General features: G+C 33.1%; 1 protein-coding gene across 5 annotated transcripts in view; it reads left to right on the forward strand.

Moving 5' to 3' along the window:
* Csmd3 (CUB and Sushi multiple domains 3) overlaps window positions 1-22,399 on the forward strand; it is a 1,083,924-nt gene that overhangs the window by 716,584 nt on the left and 344,941 nt on the right. For all 5 annotated transcript variants that reach the window (XM_005316223.4, XM_078016771.1, XM_040293722.2 and 2 more), the window contains 2 exons: window positions 7,349-7,564; window positions 9,598-9,786. In XM_005316223.4, the coding sequence (XP_005316280.1) occupies window positions 7,349-7,564; window positions 9,598-9,786 (405 nt within the window). The remainder of the gene's footprint in view (window positions 1-7,348; window positions 7,565-9,597; window positions 9,787-22,399) is intronic.

Raw genomic sequence — 22,399 nt, forward strand, 5'->3', positions numbered from 1 at the left:
AGATAAAATGCATGCTATTATCTCCACCCTTTTATATTTACTGAGGGTTGCCCTATGGCATAATATATGGTCCATTTTTGAGAAGGATCCATGTGCTGCTGAAGAAAAAGTATATCCATTTGATGATGGTTGATATATTCTATATATGTCAGTTAAGTCTAGGTTATTGATTGTGGCATTGAGTTCTATAGTTTCTTTATTCAACTTTTGTTTGGAGGATCTGTCCAATGGTGAGAGATGTGTGTTGAAGTCACCCATAATTATTGTGTTGTGGTCTATTTGATTCTTGAACTTGAGAATTTGTTTTATGAATGTCACAGCACCATTTTTTGGTGCATAAATATTGATAATTGTTATGTCTTGTTGGTGAATGGTTCCTTTTAACAGTATATAATGTCCTTCCTTATCCCTTTTGATTAACTTAGTTTTGAAGTCGATTTTATTCAATATGAGGATGGCCACCCCTGCTTGCTTACCAGGACCGTGTGCGTGGTATATTTTTTCCCATCCTTTCACCTTAAGCCTGTGTATGTCTTTTCCAATCAAATGTGTCTCCTGGAGGCAGCGTATTGTTGGATTTGTTTTTTTAATCCATGATACCAGCCTATGTCGCTTTATTGGAGAGTTTAAGCCATTAACATGTAGAGTTACTATTGATATATGGTTTGTACTTCCAGCCATGTTTGATTATTTATCCTTTTTTTTTTTAATTTAGTTTGTTTCTCCATGATTATCTTTCCCCCCGCCCTCTGTCTTTACCGAGGCACTTCCCACTGATGGTTTTGGTTATTGTTTTTCATTTCTTCCTCGTGTAGTGTTTTGCTCAAGATGCTTTGCAATGCTGGTTCTCTGGCTGCAAATTCTTTTAACTTTTGTTTATCATGAAAGATTTTTATTTTGTTGTCATACCTGAAGCTTAATTTTGCTGGATACAGAATTCTTGGTTGGCATCCATTGTCTTTCAGTGTTTGAAATACATTGTTCCATGACCTTCTTGCTTTCAGCGTCTGTGATAAAAAATCCGTTGTTAACCTTATTGGTTTACCCCTGAATGTAATCTGCCTCCTTTCTCTTGTAGCTTTTAATATTTTCTCTTTGTTCTGTATATTGTATATCTTCATAACAATGTGTCTTGGCGTTGGTCTACTGTGATTTTGTGTGCTCGGTGTCCTGTATACATCTACAATTTGTATATCTGTTTCCTTTTTTATTTCTGGACACTTTTCTGTAATTATTTCATTCAGCAGGTTACTCATTCCCTTGATTTGAATCTCTGTACCTTCTTCTATCCCGATGACTCCTAAGTTTGTTTTTTTTTATGTTATCCCATAACTCTTGGATTCTTTTCTCCTGATTTTTACCAGCCTTTCTGAGTTGGCTAGACTCTTTTCAAGATGATATATTTTGTCTTCATTATCTGACGTCCTGGCTTCTACTTGCTCCACTCTGTTAGTGATATTCTCACTTGAGTTTTTAATTTGGTTTATCGTTTTCTTCATTTCTAGAATTATTGTTTGATTTTTTTATAATCTCTATCTCCTGATAAAGATGCTTAACTTCTTTTATCGGTTTATGAAATTCGTTTTCAGTGTGTTCTTTCACTCTTTGAATTTGCTGTCTCATATCCTCTTTAAGGTTCCATTCCATCTGTCTAAGGTATTCCTTGAGTTCTTTATATGACCATTTTTCTGATGACTCTAGGTCCTCCTGAATATTTAGGCTGTCCTTCATTGTTTGTACTCCTTTTCTTCCTTGCTTTTTCATGCTGCTCATTTTACTTCTTGTTCTGTTTGACTGCTGAGTTACTGTTTACTCCTATAAATTTATTTGATGCTCTAGGCGCAGGTTTCAATGAAGTTATCTCCTCCACCACAGTCTGGTGAAGTCAGTTCTCTGCCATGGTGGTATCTCTTGCAAATGGCAACAGTTCGTTTCCCTTTGCCAGGTGACCAATGCAACGGGTGGGTCCTTACTGTCTCTCCCAAGCCCCGTTTCAAACCTGTGGCCACTACCTATGAAGGCTCTGTTGGCATTTACCTCAGTAGGATCAGAAGGGCTGACCAGTTGTTTCAGCTGGATGGATTAGTGCTGAGTCACAGCTGTTTGTCTGCAGGAAGCAGGCTAATGGGAGCTTGAATTCAGCCGCTCCGGGCTCAGTGTGTGTTCTGAGAGGCCCAGACTGTTCCCCAGATCCACGTCAGCTCAGCATTGCCTAGTTATCAATTTCCTGGCTTTAAGTATGCTTACTTTCTTTCCCCCAAAAGTTTCTTTCAGCTCCTGTGTAGTGCAGAAACCTGGGGCTCCTGATCTAGGACTGGAAGCATAGAAATGGATTCAAAGAATAACATCAGGTTTATTATAGTTAAATTTCCAGTGAATTAAATGTTATTGAGGGGAAAAAAAAACGTTAAAATGAGTTGTTTGCTATGGAACAGCAGCAGTAAAGTAAAAGACTTTGTAAACTTTGATTTTTTGCTGTTTTCCAGAATATAAGACTCTTTGCAGAAAGTTAACCACAGCATCCTATTATTCCAGTGTGCAGTGGATTAATGGAGTTTAAAATAAGCTCCCTGATATTATACAAGAAAATGGAGGGCTACATGCTGCTTGCTATGTAAATAGAGGCTTAATTAACACTTAAGGTTTTTCATCTTCACAGGTTGCAAGTGTTAATTAAATCTGTATTTACAGGGCAAGAAATGCAGATTTAGATACCTTTCTTTTAGGAGCTAACAAAGTTTGTTTGAAGTACTATTCCAAAGACTACCAAAGTTATATGAAGGATAATCTCCTAAAGTTGGAAGAAATCAGTCTTGTTCCAGGGCAGAGGCCTGCTGAGAAGCTGGGGCAGCTGCATAGGTACCCCTCTTCATTCAGATTCTTGTGATTTAAACCAGGAAGACTTCAGACCTGTGGCTCAGAGCAATAGGCATGAGTTTATTAGATGGGACCATGGGAAAAGGGAAAGACTTAAGGTAGAGAATTGGTTACCTTAGGAGAGGAATAGTACATCCCTTCTTCCTTCCAGTTTCACTGGGAATCTCAGGAAAGTTTCCAGAAGGTCCTGCCCAGGTCCACCTTTTAACATATGACTGTCAGCACAGGAGCTGTAGGGACTGCCTCAAAAAGAGGAAGGTTTAGTACTCAGAGAGTTTGAGGTTTCAAGGAAATTGAGATTCCTGATTTTGCCTCAATTTCCTACCCATCCTCACTTAATCAATTTATTGCTCTTTGAATAGCCCTCAGCAAGCATTCTTTGTGAGGGTATTATTGTTTTGGTTACCAAAGGTGATTAAAGTTGAGACAAAATTTCAGAGATAAGGGAGAGTCCAGCCCACCTGGGAGGGTGTGACACAATCTTGAAACAAATTCTTCTTAATGGGATGTGATTATGCCTGGGGAGGTTTTAACATATCAAGCCCCTACCTTCAGGTGTTATCTGTCAGTTAAGTCTCCCTGTGGTTTTCATTTGCCATTCATTTTCTTTTCTCTGTTTACCATTTCCTGGCTGGCTAGCTACCTAACAGTGTAAACTTTCACCCAGCACATTAATTTCTTTCTGAAATGTTCCAGAAACAAGATGAACTATCCTGATAAAGATACTTCTGTTGATGCAAAGCCTACTTATTGGGAAAAACCTATTCAATTTTTTATAGATTTAATTGGGAAAAACCTATTCAATTTTTTATAGATTTAATTGGGAAAAACCCATTCAATTTTTTATAGATTTAATTGGGAAAAACCTATTCAATTTTTTATAGATTTAATTGTTTGAGAATTATTCTTGGATTATTAAACCCGGTCTACTCTCTGGAATTAGATCTCACACACACACACACACACACACACACACAATAAAGAAACAAACAAACAAAAAATCAGCTCATTCTTCTATAATATACAGGTCCTGGAACCTGGAAACTCACCATTCTGGGACTAGTGTATGTCCATTCTTTCTATCCCCAGACCCTTATCCCAAACCTTTTCTTCCCAGACTGTATACTTACAAGTTTTTGAGGTCTTCATAATAAAACATTACTTTTATTTTCATCACATTTATGATCACCTTTCTCTGAATGTATTCCAACTTGATGATATTATGATCTCTAAAAATTTGGTTTTCCACAATTAAACACAGACTAATTTTACAAATTATATCTATGAATGAAGTGTATATTTATTTACTTTTGCAAAGTTTTTTGCTACTTTGTTATACTACTAATTTACAATGGGTATGTGGTATTCTAAGTCATCTTTACACATTATTGAAACTTTAAATGATAGTTATGTGCGATGCCTAAAATTCTATAATTTTATGCAATTTTTTTTTTGTATATTCAGTGCAGGCTATTGTATTTACTCTTGTTAAATTTTATCATATTATTGTGAGATCATGTGAAAATGATTTACATTTTATTATATTTATATTATGTAACCAGAGAATTCTTGTATAAGCATTAGCATTAGTACATTAGGGTTTATAAAACTCTTAATTAGGATGGATTTACATATCTAAATATTTGAGAAATAAGGAATTTGTAATGCACTATCAGTAATCTCTTTACTATTTAACATTAAGTCTAGGTGTTTGGACATATAAAATTGTTCAGTAGTTGCAAATTCACCTAAACTATAGTATCATGTAGCCTACATTGCTTCTTTTTTACAATGGTACAATAAAAGATAGTATTTAAGTTCAATACAGAAATCAAGATGCTAATTGTGTTTGGTCTACTGGAGATGGAGACCCTGAAGTAGGAAAAAGTACTTAAAAAATATCTTTAGGCTCTTAGATATGGGATTGTCTTTTGATAAATAGTCCAATCCCATAAATTTACAAATTGGGAAAAAAGAAAAAAAGCTCTCTCAAGGTCATTGTTGGTGGAATGACTTTAACTGAAATCTAGATTCCATCACCACTATTTTGACTTTAAGTTCAAGCCTTTTCATCTATAATGTAATTACTTAAATTTCCCTAACAGAGCATTGTGAACTATCATCTGTCCCTCCCTCCTCATACTGGGTATTGCTGAGTATTGAACTCAGGGACTCCTGAATGTTAGGCAAATACTGTGCCTTTGAGCTAACCCTGCCCCTCCCCATTTAAAAAAATAATTTGAGACAGGGTCTTGCTAAATTACCTAGGCTGGCTTGGAATTTGGGATTCTCTCCCCTCAGGGTCCCTAGTACCTGGGATTCAAGTCATGTACTACTAAGAATGAAGAATTATTATTCTTATGAGAGTTCTAACTGCCTTGTTAGGACTGAGTGTCTGCTGTCTAACTCCTTTCTTTCTGAAATACCTCTCTCAGAAATCCTCCTCCACAACTTCTCACTTTTGAAGATCACTACATTAGAAGCCTCTACTAACTTTTTTTCACAAACTACTTACCTCAATTTCTGTGCTCCTATATTGACTTAATTAACCAATTTTATACCACTTAGCAGAATACTTGAAATTGTGGGTTGTGTCTTTCCTCAGATGTTATGAATTATTTAAATCTTCATTCTATAATGCGTAGAAAAAGGTTCTTGGTATCATTTGTAGATTTGGATTAACTGGCCTTTTGTAGAACTTTCAATGTCTTAGGTTTTTCTGCAATAGTGGAAATAGATTTTACTGCTTATTCCATAACTTGAAAAATAGCAGATTCCTTTTATAAAGAGGCTAGCCAGGGCTTAGTAACATAAAATACATTAGCTCTCATTGTGGAATATAAACCAATAAACAATAACTAACAGTTTTCTTCTGTAACAGACATTATTCCATGTCATTCCTCTTGTATTATTTGAACTGCAAGAAGACATCATTAGAACCCCATTTTATAGATGGAGAAAGTGGGGTGCCCAAAACACATAATCCTTTACAGCACCATTATCAGCACCATTATTTAACAGAATTTAAACTTTTCCCATAGATTAATTCAGTGTATGTTAGAACAAAAATTTTTTTCCTAAAAATATAAATTTTTCACACAGTGATTTTTTTTGTCAATTTAAAATTTACTCTCATATTGAGTAACTACTGTTTCTTAGCTTTATGTTAGAAATAAAACTGACTTATCTGAAAATTTTATTCTTACATGTAATTTTTATAAAGGTGAATAGCAGTTGATCTAGATACCCAAGCATCTCCTTGCCATGCAACACTCCATTCTAATGTCACCTGGATAGTGTCACTTTTATACTGAAGAACATTTGAAAGATTGACTCAGTTTCTGGACTCACTCTAAAAGATTGCAATGTTTCTGTTCATTGTGAAGAAGGGCAAAAACTTACAAAACTATTATATTTTGGAAGATAATCTCTTTCATTTCAAATTCTATCCAAATCTGAAAGCAATGATTCCATAATGATGATGTTTCATTATACAATATGATAGTGTTTCATTAAACAATTATAACCTTATTTTGTCATTGCTTGTGTTTTCAATTTCTTTGTCTTGGTCTCATATTATGTCATTTTTGTGTGTGTGTGTTTTTAACACAACAAGACTCAAAAAATTTCCAGTGTTCAGAGCTAAAATGTAAACAAATAAAGAATGTTGCCATATGCTGAGATTTTGGGTTTCCTTCATATTTTTGATGATTTATTTTTGGCCAAGTTAAACAATAAATAAACTACCTCAAATGAAAAATACATATGGTACTTTATGTACAGTATTTTGTTTTGTTTTGTTTTTGATAAAAGGAAATATTGTACCTGAAATTGTCTTTTATATGTGTTCTAGAAAATTTCATCAAAAGCTAACATAAAAACACCATAGGACCACAGTAAGACTACTGCATAATCACTAGTGTGCAATAAATGAAAATGCCCCAAAGTTTCAAATCTTGATAAAGATGCAGAACAACTACATTTAAATATGGAAATGTAAATCAGCATGGCCATTTTGTAAAATAGTATTTGTTAAAGCTGATCATATTCTAATTCTACTCCTAGATATTTATCCAACATATGTTCATCAAAAGAAATACTTGAATGCTCATAGTAGCACTTTCTACATATGTGATAAAATACCTTAATGACCACAAACAGATAAATGAAAGTGGTATAGGATATACAATGAAAGGTTATACTACATATCATTTTTTATTATTTTTTAAAATAATCCACAATTACATTCAATAATATAGATGAACCTTACAAATCTAATGTTGAATAGAAGCCATCACACAAAAGAGTACATAATTATGTTATTATATCTTTGGAATGTTGTATGGCATTGAATTTCATTTCCAAAAAAAAAAAAATCAATTATACCAGGTATGCTGGTTTTGCTTTGGTAGTAGCTCTCTGTGATTTATTGATGTACCCTGTAAATCTAATTTTTCATTTTATTTAATAGGTGTGCAATTCAACTTCCACACTTTTCATTTGGAAGACCATCATGACTACTTACTGATCACAGAGAATGGTAGTTTTACTCAACCGCTGGCACGCCTGACTGGTTCAGAACTTCCTTCAACAATCAATGCTGGTCTCTATGGAAATTTCAGAGCCCAACTGCGCTTCATTTCAGATTTTTCAATATCGTATGAAGGATTCAACATTACATTTTCTGGTGAGAAAACAAAAACAAACAAAAAACTAAAAATAATTTCTTTAGTACCTTTAAAAATTTGTTTTTAAAGTATTAGCATAGTTTATGGTATAACAGGAGAAACTGAAGAAAGAAAATTAAAATAGAAAAAGAAATCTTTTAGCAAGTTTTAAAGAAAATCTGGAATACCTTGAAGATTGTCTTTAGTAATAAATTAAAGATAATTTTTAAACAAAAGCAAAAATACAAATTAATTGATTAAAAATTTACTAAAGCACAATAATTACATTTTCTCTGCTTAAAACTACTGTGGAATTCTTACAAATGGAAAAGCCAGATAAAATTTCTAGTGAAATTAGAATGAGTTTTAATTACACTAAAAATTGAAATGTGAGTTGTAGTTTTTTTACTTGGAAAAAGTATAGTAACAGACCAAGATTAATATAAACTCATTAATTTATTTTTTTTGGAAGCAGAGGATCTAGAAACAAATTAACATCAATACACTTTCTTATAAAATAACCTCACTTATAGACAAAAGAATGACTTGAATTCCAGGGGTTAAAATTTATAAGACCAAATAGAATAAAAAATTCACAGCACTTAGAATTTTACTTTGTAGTTGAATGAAATGATGATGTAAATAGTTTTTTGTTTTTGTTTTTCTTACCCTTTTTTGAGGGGGAAGGTACTAGGGATTGAATGCAGAGGTGCTTTACCACTGAGCACCCCTGCCCTTTTAATTTTTTTGAGACAGTGTCTTACTAAGTTTCTTAGCACTTCACTAAGTTGCTGAAGCTGGCCTCAAATTTGGGATACTATAACTCAGCCTCCCAAGCCACTGGGATTACAAAAGTGCACCAAAGTAGCTATTTCTTAACAAGGAGAAAAATAAATAAGTAAATCTTATGTTAATTGGCTCTTATTAATATTGTAATATATATGCACACACATTGGGCTTGGGATATGGCTCAGTGGTAAAGCATTTGCCTAGCATACACAAGGCCCTAGGTTCAATCCCCAGCACCACCACCACAACAATAACAACAATAACAAATTTTCATAAATATGCATATACATTGACATTACAAATGATAATCTTGCTCTACATTAAAATTTTATTATATATGAACATATATACATATACACTCAATGATATAAATGCTGATCTTGCTCTTTTGCTTCTAAAATAATTAAGGTCTTCTATAATGAAAAGTAAATGAGCCTAATCAGTTTTAACCTAGAATTTAAAAAAATATATCTGAATACATTTCTAAACTAATAAAATATTAGCTAATCAATGTGAAATAATTCTTGCTTATCTTTATTGAAATTACATGGGGTAAGCGCTCTGAGGATATATTTAGTTAAGGTGCTTCTTGGGATTGCATATAAGTTATAATGTTAATCAATTCTATCATACTTTTGGCATGTATTTATTTGTTCATTTTCATGATGTTTATTCATTGCTTGGGGAAAAAATCCTGTATGGATCTATAATATAATACTTATCAGTGTAAGGGCACTTGGTCTTACATAAATTTTGCATCTCAAGTCAGATGTTTTTCAAATATGGGTTAATTAAGTTTCTGTATACTGGAGGCACAAGAGCTTTTGTCATTTAAATTAAAACCACTAAGTGAAATGTATTTTTGTACTCTGAATGACTTCATTCCAAATGTTATTTTGTGTTTGAAAATATGTGTCTCTTATGTGGTTATTGTAAGTAAAAAAAAAAAAATCTATGAAATGTAAAAGTTTCTAATGTAGGAAAAAAATAAAAACAAAAGATAAACAGTCACAGTTTCAACTTATCACTGGCACATGCCATTTTTTAATCTATGTTGAATTTCACATATACAGGTATTGATTGTTGTTAGATATTTCCCATTAACATATTCTCTTTGTTGTACATATAGTTAATTTTTAAATATATGTCTGAGCTCTGAAACCATTCAAGTGAAGGCAAAGAATATACTCTTAAAAATAACCACTATTTTTTTTGTTGTTGTCCTTCCCTCCTCTGGGAGGGATTCTTTCCCCATAACTTACAGAATATAACCTTGAGCCTTGTGAAGACCCTGGAATTCCCCAATATGGTAATCGAATTGGGTTCAACTTTGGGGTTGGTGACACTCTGACCTTCTCATGCTCATTGGGTTATCGACTGGAAGGAACATCAGAGATTATCTGTCTTGGTGGTGGACGGCGAGTGTGGAGTGCACCTCTGCCAAGGTGTGTGGGTACGTGGTCAGCTGCTTTCATTTGCTTGTATGTGTAGTCACTGTCCATGGAGTTGCATGGTTACATACCTTCTTTTTATATAATCTGTTGAATTTCTTCATTTGTTTCATATTAGTTATTTCTATTTTTTTTCTAGTTGGTGTATCTCGATTAATTTGTCTACTGCTGCAATCCAGCAACCATGCTTCTAAATTTGTTTTCAGATGTTGATGATAAAAAATGAATAAGACAGATAGATGATAGATAATAGAACTATAGAAAGTGGAATCTAAAATGGAATTACTCCTAATATAATGTGTTTTTATAAACTAAGTTGATGGGCCAAAGAGACACCAGATTTTACTCAATATGGTAAGAGATAAAATAACGCTGATATTCTCATTGCTTCCTATATTCCAGGGATTATAACAGGTGTCTGATTTACATGAAAAATTTTTTTTCATACTCAAAGGAACTCATAACAATGTTATAGCACTACAGTTGTAACTGTTTTTCAAATGAGATATTATTTCATAAAGCTATTGAAAATTCTCACAAACATTGAATTTGAATTTAATTGTAGGTCAAAGATCTATGTGAGCTATAATATGCTACAGAATCAGATAAATTGGTTGAGTTTCTCTACTAAAATGGTTTTGTAAACTAGATTGATAGATTGGAAGGACACCAGATTATACTTAATGCAGTAGGTGTTAAAACAATATCTACATTCTGATTGTTTCCTATAGTCCAGAGATTGTTCCAGGTATCTGATTTATATAGAATGTCTCTTTTCAGCCTCATAAAGTAACTCATAACAATGACATAAACCTGTGTTTCAAATCCTTGTCTTATTTTCTAGCTACAAAATGCCCTCCGGAAGAAAATATAAATAAAAAAGAGGAGACCCTCTGTGATAGTTTTCTATTGATGCAACAAACTACTGGACATAAAATAGCTTGAGAAAGGATTTATTTTGGCTTATGGTTTCAGAAGTTTTAGTCCATAATCAACTGACTCCATTGCTTTTAGACCTGCGATGAGGCAGAGCATCATGGCAGGGAGCACGTAATGGAACAAACCTGCTCACCTTGTGGAGCCTGGAAGCAAAGAGAGGGGACAGAGCTGAGGTCCCAATATAACCTTCAAGGGCACACCCACAATAACCAATTTGCTTCCAAGAGGTCTCACCTCCTAAAGCTTGCAAGGCCTCCCAGTAGCCCCCACAGCGGTGCCAAGCCTTTAGCACTGGTCTTTGGGAAAATCTCTGACCCAAATCATAACACCTTGTTTTTTTTTTTTTTCTTTGACATATTGTTCAGGATGTAGCCTTCCAGGTTGATGTGAGTCTGAAGACTTTTATACTAATGAATTTGTTTTCCTAGCTTCCTAGAGTTATATAAAAAGATGAGTTGATATGTAACAGATGACTTTCTTTTTAAGATCACAGATTTTTATAGAAATTGTACAAGCAACCACAGAGGCTTGAAGTTGGCGGTGGCAGGGGGAGGGTTGATAAGAAGACACACTTTCTGAACATCTCCCGAAAGCTTTGTAGAATGTATTCCTTCAGTTTTTGTTTTGTTTGTTGTTTTCATTTGTTTATTTTTGTCCTGCTGTTGCCAGATTTGAAATGGTCATACTGTCCTGAATTATGTGTTTCCATACTTTTTCAGTGTGATTATTTCCAAAGCTCAGTTCATGGCAACCTTAGGAATAATCCATGCAAAGTATTCTAAGTGCCTGATCATTTGATATTGGGAACATTCACTTTTCCAAACTTCATTTTTCTAATTTGAAAAATGGTTTATCTCATTGTTATGATTTTTTATGAAGCTGAAAAGAGATATTCTATATAAATCAGATACCTAGAATAATTCCTGAACTATAGGAAACAATCAGAATATAGATGTTGATTAACTCCTACTATATTAAGTATAACCTGGTGTCATTCCAGTCTATCAATCTAATATATAAAACCATTTTAGTAGAGAATTATTCTATTATTCCATTTTTTAAAACACTAATTTGATGAGGATCTCCTATACTCTTTCATAAATCATTATCTTGTTATAATCCTGATATCACTATTCTCCTATTTTTCATTAGAATTTGAGCCTTCAAGATGCTAAGTAGTTTACCCATGATCATCAAGTAGTAAGACCATAATTGTATACAGATCTATTTCAGCAAACAAACCAATTTTTCCCTCTAGGATTTAGTGAAAGACTAGAGCACTCTAAATCATGCAGAATTAATATTTTCTCCTTAAGTACCAAATATACACCAGGCTGTTACACAGGTTCAGAATAATTTTTTTACATATAGCATTTTAAAGTTTAGTTCACATTTACAATAGATTTTAATAAATGGATTCATGAAAACTTAACATAGCAAAAAAAGTAACTTAAAGTTACTTTTGTTTTATTAAAGTATTTCTCTTAGAGTGGGTTTGTTCATGGCTAAATCTTTAATGGGAAGGATGAAAGAAAATCACCCTGTGGACAAATTTAGAAAGCAAAGTTTTGCCATGGGAATTTTTCTTCCATTTTCAAATTAGCTGTGCTTGCTTTTAATCTTATTGAAATGTTTAGTGTCTTTTGACCTTAATAAATTCCACTGCAGGTAAACATTTAAGTTACAAAATGAGGAGAAATATTCCTTCAATAGCACAATTTTCTTTAAAAAATTACTTCTCTGAATTTTCTTTGAACTAATATTCATCAGTACTTTGCCTATGCTTTAAACCAAGTGTGTTCCTTTTTTATATTTCTGGTTTGGCATATGTATATGTATATGTTTCTTATTTTTTAACTTTTCAAAGTTCACACTCTTTATCCACAAAATGTACTTTGTTTATAATGATTCTTATGACCAGATGCTCAATTTTAGCAATGCTAGTTTATCTGCACAGTTTTAATTTCTTCTTAAATCCTTTGTATGTTTCTCTTCTTATGTATCTAATTCCAATCCCATATTTCATACTTGCTTTAATAACCATTGATTAGTCCTAGGCATTACAAACCTCACAGAACACTTATGTTTCAAATAATGGCCAAAATATAAATAAGGAATATTCCTGAAAGGTTTGCTTCTGTTTCAGTTATTTCAAGTCTAAGTAATCTTTCCCTGCCACAAGGTTGCAAATGGCAGATGTAGGACCAGAACAAACTATAGATGAAGCTTTAACTTTTATGTTAGTAATAAGATTAATACTAACATTTACTAAAATATTTTATGTATATGTAGATTATATAATATACCCAACTCTTTGTACAGTAAGGAAATTGATAAAACTACTTTTGAAAACTACTTGCTTTTTATTTATTTTTGTTTTTAAGTTCAATGATTATTTGTCATTTAGTGTTTAGGTTAACTGGCATATTTCAGTTACTTTTGAATAGTTTAGTGAACTTTTTATTAGGGGTCAGAGATGTATCCCAGTGATAGTGTATTTGCCTAGAACATGTGAGGCACTGGGTTTGATCTCTAGCACTGCCAAAACAAAACAAAACAAAGCAAAACAACAACAACAACAAAGCATAATTATAGCTGTTAGATGAGTAATGAATAACTTTTTATGTTAAGCAGTTTCTGCATAGCATATGCATTTATATTTTAAGATAATATTTTAGCAAAATTTTAAAATGTAATATGGTATTTTACATCTATAAATGATGCTTTCATATAATAACTCATTCCATAAACTCAGCTGTTTTGTGCAAGTGGTTAGAGCACAAACTTAGGAGAATATCTATGACTACCAGAATGTTCTGAGTCCAAGTCCTGTGCTTGGTTCACAGCAGCACAAAATTCTCACATTGGAGATGTTTATAAAGTTAGAAGAAAATCTGACCTTTATTATAATTGAAATATGACATCAGAGGACTCCTTATGTTTTTCCTCTGTTGTAATTAGAAATAACTTTTCAACGATGGCCCATTGATCTGGTGTCACTTAGTATAGGAATATTTCTAGAGGAAGGAGAAGGAAGAATCTTGAAGGAAATCAAGAACATGTATCCCCTCAGAGGTGGGGATTCTTCTTCCCAGTGGCCTCCATTAAAGATACATAGTTCATATTTGCACTCTAGCTTTTATAAGTTATATGATTTTTGGCAAACTTTAAACATCTTTCCTGCTAACTTTTTTCAAATGTAAAAAGTGTATTGTCATACATTCAAATGGCAAGATAAGTCATGTGAATCACCTCCAGAACTGTTGAACACATGATATTTGATCAAAAATGTTAGTCTATTTCCTTTGTTATTTTCTTTGTGCCAGAAACTCACTCCACCACCATAATATATAGCTATAATGAGTGATTTTTACCAACCAGCAAGAGAGAGGAAAGTGGAGGAAGAAGATTACTGAATGATTAAAATGAAAGTTTACCTTTTATAATACATATCTGTAATTGTGCTTCACGTTTTGGGAAATATAAGACTATCAAGGAAAGTATATTTCAGTCAAGAAATTTTATATTTAAGTGATTTTTCTACAGAGCTGCGTCCTAAGGAAATATTTTTATAGGATTACCTTTATTTGGCAGGGAGAGGTGCTGGGGATTAAACTCAGGGGCACTTGACCACTGAGCCATATCCCCAGCCCTATTTTGTATTTTATTTAGAAACAAGGTCTCACTGAGTTACTTTATGCTTCACTGTTGCTGAGGCTGGCTTTGAACTTGCAATCTTCCTGCCTCAGCCTCTCAAGTACTCTAAGATTACAGGTGTGCTCCACCACACCCGGCTCTGATTACCTTTTTTAAAGAAGAAACTAAATGTACCAAAAAAAATATGTACAAGTAGTTTTAAAATAAGAAATATTGTCCTTTTTGGGTTAAGACATAAGTACTTGATTTCCTTTTCTAATGTTCAAATTACAAAACATGTGAGTGTTTCCATTTGCCGCCTTTTTTATATTGGGAAAACCTTTTATGTCTTCACTCAGCATCCAAATATACCAGGATCCAAGCCATGTTGCAAATAAACAAGGAGCTGATGAAAGTAGATTAGCAAGTTAAATATTAGTAATGATTTGTCTTTAGGCAGGAGTCCACAAATTTTAACAAGCCTACATTTTTCAAAGTCGTTTTGAAGACACTAATTCATTCATCCTCATATTCCCCCATTTAACACATTTACTTCTGTTTCTAATTTCATGTGTCATTGATTTTTTTTAAATCTGACCTTGGACAAGTGCAAACATCTTTTCTTAATCATGAGTCAAATGATAAAAATGGTAACTACATTACACATCTACATATTTTCTTCACTTTCTGACTTTTTAGGTAATATGAGATTGTTAATTATTTTTTAAGTTTAAAAGTAAATGTTGACAAAGGGAGAAACTGAGTGTGCAGCATATTCAGGACTATCATTGTAACTTCTCTGCAAATCTAAAACTATTCAAAAAATTTAAATATTTTAAATAAAAGATGAAATATATTTGAAGAGGCAATTCATCATTAAACAAATTGTATTTAATTCCATCTTATCCCCTAGGATCTCTATAAAAATTATATGCATAAGATACATACCTATGTACTATTAATTTGTTCAATATTATAAATGTATGATCATGTAGAAAGCAAATTAGTAATTAAGATACTTGAATTGCTCTTGCAGTCAATGATTAATTAGCTGGGTGACTTTAAGCAAATATCTTAATTATTGTATTTCTCTTTTGTGGAAATGATGATGCCAATATGAGTCCTATTCAATACAAATATTTTTTGTCAATATGAAATAAAATATTAGATAGAAAAGTACTTTGATAAGCTATATACACAGAAGTATTATATGTTTTATAGCATAATTATGAATTATGACTGTACTGATTTCAAAAGTTTATAGTGTAAAAAAAATCTATAATGTTATGTTAACATTTATTCACATTTTGTGTTTTTTAGAGTTTCTTTGTTTATTAATTTGTTTGTTTATCTGTTTATTAGAACTAGGATAGGGATTATTGAAACTTGGGACAAATTTTTCACTGAGATACCTTCTCAGATCATTTTATCTTGAAACAGGACCTTGCTAAGTTGCTTTAGGCATCACTAAATTGCTGATGCTGGTCTTTGTTGTTCTCCTTCATTAGTCTCCTGAATTGCTGAAATTATAGGCATTTCTCACACCTTATGAAGTAAGCAAAGGAGAGATGATTCCTATGTGAGAGCTGAGAAAATACATGCTTGGAAAGGTCACAAGTAAGGGGTGAAAGATTGTGTCAGAAACCAACTCTCAAAATTCTTAAACCAGTGTGGTGTAGCATCCAGGTAGCCTTGTCTTATATTCTTATTTATTGAGGCACCATTCTGAAACTGTAAAACTAAAAATTTTATCAATAAACTGAGGTTGAACAATTTTTTTTTCTTGTAAAGTGCAAGGTGTTAAATATTTAAGGTTCTGCAGATCACATGTTTTAGTTACAACTACTGAAATTTGCTATTATATTATGAAAGCAATAACAGGTACTACATAAATGATCAGATATGGCTGTGTTTCAGTAAGCTTTATTTACAAAGGCAAGCAACAAATTGGATATAGCATAGGGCCTTAGTTTGCTAGCTCCAGTCCACTTTGTATGTGAGAATTTACTAGTCGTTCATCTATTATTTACTAGTCATTCATCTATTAAGGGCAATAGAAAGAATCCTTTTCCCACTCAACATTTTTTCATCTTGCGCTTTGTTTATAAATCAACAGGAGAATAGATTCTCATATTTTTACAGAAAGGGTATTAGAATTTTTTTTTGTGTGTGTGTGTGTGTGTACCTGTGTGTGAATACTGAAGTAGTTTATGGTTAACATAATTCTCAGACATCTCAAAGTCCATCCATATATCCGTATCTTTTCTGATACCAAGACTGCATTTCCAGCTGTATGCTAGACTTCTCCATATGGATGTTCTCCCACAGGCACATTGATTTCACAGTGCCAAAATTGAACTCATTATCTTCTCAGCCAAATCAACTCTTCCTTCTGTACTCTTTATTTCAGTTACAGCATCATTCTCATCCAATCACCCAAGCTAGAAATTGCATCATCTTTCACTCCTTACTCCTTTTCTTTCTCTCTATGCATATTGGAGTAGTCACTGAGACTTTCCACCTAAAACTATTGCTCATATTTATTCCCATTTCCATTCTCATCACCGTTATCCTTTCTCAGCCCTCATTAGTCCTTATAAAGATTTACATAACAGCATAAGAATAGAGTGTGCTAGGCATTGCACTAAGGTGTGTGTATTTATAAATTTCCCCTTAGATATTAATTTTTAAAAATAATTTAAGAGGATATTATTTTCCAATTTTATAGAGTAACTAGATTAAGTACATAACTGGTAAATAGCTTGAAACCAGCTCTTGATGCCTTGAATGTTCATATTTTAACTATATGTATTATCACACTATATTAACTATTTTTATATGGACCTATTTCCAGGTTTCCCTCATCTAAGTTATGTTTAATTTTGTTACTAGTTTTATTAGCTTTTAATTGGTGAATAATAGTACCATGAACCTAAGGTCTTGAAACAACATATTTTCTTCTTTCATGGTTTCTGTGGGTTGGGAGGCTGTGCATGGTATAGCTGGATCCTCTTCTCAGGCTCTGCTATCAAGGTGTTGACTAGAATTAAACTCTCATCTGATATTCAAAGTCCTTTTCCAAACTCACATGGTTGTATTGGAACTGATCGGTTCCTTGTAGTTATGGAACTGAGAGCTTCAGTACTTTGATCAGCTTCAATCACAGTTTCTTGTCAGCTTATCCAACACAGTTGTTTTCTTCACAAGCCAGTAAAGATTGGCTAATAAATCTTCTAAAAAGATGAACTTTTATAGAATGTAACATAATCACAGGGAATAATGAAGAACAAGTCACAGGACCACCCACACCCAAGAAGAGGGGAATTACACTGAAGTAATGAGTATCATGGGGTTTACCTGTAGGTCTTCTGTGGAAATCTACAGGGAAACATTCCCCTGTTGAGCAAACTCCTGGGGGTAACTGGCACCCTGTTTCCCATGCTTGGAATGCCCCGCAGTTTCCCTCTTAATAGCTTAAGATAACTATGCAGGTGCGCTATTTACTTTCTATGGTGGCATCCTTGGAGAGAAAGGGGCTCTGTGTTTGTATTAACCTAGAACTAATCTCAGTTAGCTAGCACTCCAGTTTAAGAAAAAAAAATACTAGTTAGAATGTAGTTATGGTAACGGGAGCTATGTAACTTTTGAGATAATAAATGTGGCTGCTGGGAGCAGCAGCCACTTGCCTTCTTACCTTTGCACTGTATGTGTGTGTGTGTCCTTCTTTTGTTTGCTTCTCTACAGGTGTCTTTACAGGTTTTCTTAATATTTACCTTAGATTCTGTCCACCATACCAGTTATCTTTAGACAACCAAAACATCTGTCCATTTCCTGATTAAACCATGAAGTGATTTTACATTGCTTATTAGATAAGATCAAAGTTCTCAAGTTCCTTCAGTTAGCCTTAGATTTTCCTACAGTCTTTCTCATATAGACCAGTATGCAATCTAGAATATAGCAACATGATGGTGCATGCCATTCTGAGCACTTTTATGCTAAGCACTTTTTATACTTCATTAAAGATATGTTGAAATCTAGTCCATGCAAATGTCCTAACTCTCCCTTATGTTAGCATAGTCATATACAAAAGATTTTTTTTTAAGAGTATTGGTTAGAAAGAGCTGGATGGAGGGGTGAATACCTGTAAGCCCAGCTTTGAGGACAGTTTCTGCAACTTGTCAAGACCCTGTCTCAGAATGAAAAAAAAAAAAAAAAGAATAGGGATATAGTTTGGTAGTACAGTATCCATTGAGTCATTTCCAAGTGCCACAGGAAAACATATAGTAGAATGATAAAACACTAAATGGATTTTTCAATTGCTGGACTAGCCTTTAAATTTTTATCTGTTGAGTTTTCATTCCTATCCCCTACGTACTAGTTTAAGATAGCATTATCTAACATTATCTCTTATTATTTTAATACCCAAAAGATCTTTATAGTCTTGATTCTTGTCTCTTCTCCCCAAACTAAATGATGGAGTCAAAATAAATCTCTTGGGATACAAAAGTCACCTTATTTACTAATTCTGATAAAGCCTACTTGACCGTTCAAGAGTGCTTTTACATATCCTTACAAGTTTCATGAGATTTTCTGTATTTTCCCTTTCTTGATCTCACCCTGCTATATTGAATTGCTTTTTATTTTTATCTCCAACATTGTTTAGCATATAGAAAGCTTTCAGCAAACTAGAGTTGATAAAGAAATCCAAATATATAGCATAGACAAAGCCCTACTACTTCCAAATTTTCAACTTGTTAACTTTCATTTATATGAACAAAGCTGTATTCCAGGGGAAAATAAAGTCTATTTGCACTAGTACTAATAAAGGATTATAAATGCCATTTCAGTCTGGGCTGTCACATTGTTCCTTATTCTATAATGTATTTCTGTGTTATTATTACCACACAACCCTTAAACTCTAACAAGTAAACCAACCAAACAATAAGCAATGAATGTGCTTGAGAAGACCTACTAAGAACAGGTTTATAATTGTGATAAAAAGATAAATATATAAATATTGAACATGGTAAGAAATGATAAATCTTGTACCTGTGAATGCAATAAATCTTTCCCTAATGTGTAGCAAAATTCAGAACTCAACAAGGAGAATACCTGACTCAACACTTTTTCAAAAATTTAAAAGGAAAAATTTTTTAAAAGTACTCATGAAAACTGAGTATCCACAAGAATGGGAAGAACCAATGAACATTTCCTATTAAATTAAGTTACGTTGAACACTCTGAGCTTAAAACTTTCTCATTGATTTGGGACTTATGAACATATAGATTTTCAGAAAGCCTTTCAGAATCTAAATAGACCATTAGGAGGTAAGCCTTGGAATTCACCTTATTTTACCATAGCTGGCTTATGAATACAGGCCGCTTTTAGGTATGAGCTCCTGGAATTGGAGGCTTGTGTCTTAGTTATCTTTATACACCTGTGTCAGCCATGAACTCTGGCATTAGCATAGATACTCTACATGAGCCTAAGACAATATAAAGTCAATTCATTATATAATCATATGAACCAAATAAACATTGACGTATTGATGACTACCTTTAAAAGACCTTCACCTTCTGAGCATGTGTTATTTGTCTTAAATTTCTGTGGGCAAAAATGTTCTTAGTTTTTAATTTTATGAGGACTTAAAACAGCAGACTCCTAAAAATACCTCATTCCCCATGTATGTTGTGATCTGACTATAAACCTTGTTGCAAGCTAAAATCTGTTAATTGGAAAGCTAGAAAAATGAGTTAGACTTGGGGATTACATAGAGGACAAAGACATTTTTAGAAATAGTTTGAGATACAGGAGAGGGGCAAAGAAAAGAGTTTCTTATAAGAATCTATGCTTCAGAGTCTTGTCCCTGAAATAATTGCAAAGGGAGAGTATCACCAGAAAAAAATCACAAAAGTACCAGAAGAAGTTGATCTTTGTATATGTACTCTGGGTGCCTTCTTCCTGATTTTGGAATATGTTCAAGTTCAGAAATACCTGGAATATACATTTCCTTCAGCTGTGTCTAAAAACTTAATGTAGACAAATTGGAAAACATGTTTAAAAGAAAAAGATTTAAAAAGGGGGGGCTAGGGATGTGGCTCAAGCGGTAGCGCGCTCGCCTGGCATGCGTGCGGCCCGGGTTCGATCCTCAGCACCACATACCAACAAAGATGTTGTGTCCGCCGAGAACTAAAAATAATAAATATTAAAAATTCTCTCTCTCTCTCCTCTCTCACTCTCTCTTTAAAAAAAAAAGGGGGGGGGAGTAGAACTCTGAATTGTATTTAAAAGGGAAATGAATCTTATAAGATTAGCTTTTAAAATCTGATATTCATAACCCTTGTCATAAGACAAACTAACTTTATGTTTTAGCTTAATATATCATTACTTAATTAGAAGGTAGGTTCCTAGTACATATTATTGCTGGATAAGAAATGTTTTACCTTAGGTAATAATAAAAGCTAATATTTACTGTGTGTTTATTATATTCCAAGCATGTTTTTATGAGGTATGAATAAGGACACTGAGATGCAGGGCAGTTAAGTAATTTTCCCTAGGAAAATATATTAACATTGTTTTATTCAAAGTAGGTTAGGTTGGAAGCAAATCTTTGCTATACATAAATATGAGCCATAAAGAATAAAAGCATTATAAAAGTCAATATAGTTCTGATATTCTTCATGTCCCCAAACTGATTCTTGCCTACAACAGTGACATCTGTGGCTCTAAGGAAATACTGTCATTTGGCAGTGTAGATAACTGGAGGAGATAATTAAATGTTATTGCTACTTGTAACTGAATTAGATTTTGATGCCATGTCTCAGGAGAGGGTAGGATTTAATTGAAGTTGCAGTAGACCTACAGTACCTAAAATCTTTTGAAACTGGTAAGGTCACTTGGATTAAAAAAGTATTTCCAATCCTTTGTTTTTATAAAGTCTGTGTGTCTTATTTGTTTTTTATATGTGTATACATAGTTTTTTTTTCCCCCATTGTAGTCTCATAGTAATAGTAGAGCGTATATTTGCCATTAGTAGGGAGGTTGATTCCCAATAAAGGGTTTTATTGTTTGTCATCTACTAATGCACTTAGCTAAAATATGTTCAGATGTACTTAGGGCTTTGAAAACAAACAAACAAAAAAGAACATTGAAATAAACTAGAACTATCAATTAGGAACAGTGCATTGTACTAAGGAACCAGTCATCTGAAATTCAGAGGCACTAATGGGGTAGGTTTAGAATAAGACCCCAAGAGTGGGACTGTGTTTATTCTGCCAACTAATGCATTCAGTCTATAATCAAGCATATGAAATAAAATGAACCTCATTTTTATCATCTATATTGTTTGTTTTCTCTTCATCTCATGCTTATCCTTCTCAAATTCAGCTCCTTTAATACAGAATAAAGCAACTGAAGTCATTATCTACTATTTATTATAACAAGACAGTTGCTATGGAAATATTATAATGTTGTAAAATAAGCATCATAAATTAAATCCAAAGTCAAGAATGGGAAATTTGAGCTCAGGTATGAGATATTATGCTTATGAAAATAAGCATTAGCTTTTTATATCCTTGGTATCTATTTAGCCTATACAAAGACATATTTATCAACCTGATTACATACAAGTTTTACTTTTTAAAAATTTTTTTTTACAAACCAAAATACCTTTTATAACTTTCCCAAACCCTCACACAAGTTTTGTATTATATCTCCGGTTTATTTTGAGAACATAGTAATCTTTGCAACAAATAAATCTATCTTTTGAACACAACATTAAGCAAGCTAAATTCTAGCCTACTTTGGAGCCATCCTAATATGAAAAAGGACAAGAGGAAAGGCAGAGCATTAATTCAGGTGAGGCTGGCCTCTTGACAAATCTTAAAGTATTTTATTTCTAAAGCTAATCTTTGCCTTTTAGAGTGTATCATTCCATCCTACACAGTTGTCATGTATTATTTCTTGAATCTGTCTGAATATTAGTTAACATGATACAACATTACATCTAAAACATGAATCAAACAGAAAGGCTAAGATGGC

Source organism: Ictidomys tridecemlineatus, chromosome 7, assembly GCF_052094955.1.
Source record: "Ictidomys tridecemlineatus isolate mIctTri1 chromosome 7, mIctTri1.hap1, whole genome shotgun sequence".
Classification (NCBI taxonomy): Eukaryota; Metazoa; Chordata; class Mammalia; order Rodentia; family Sciuridae; genus Ictidomys; species Ictidomys tridecemlineatus.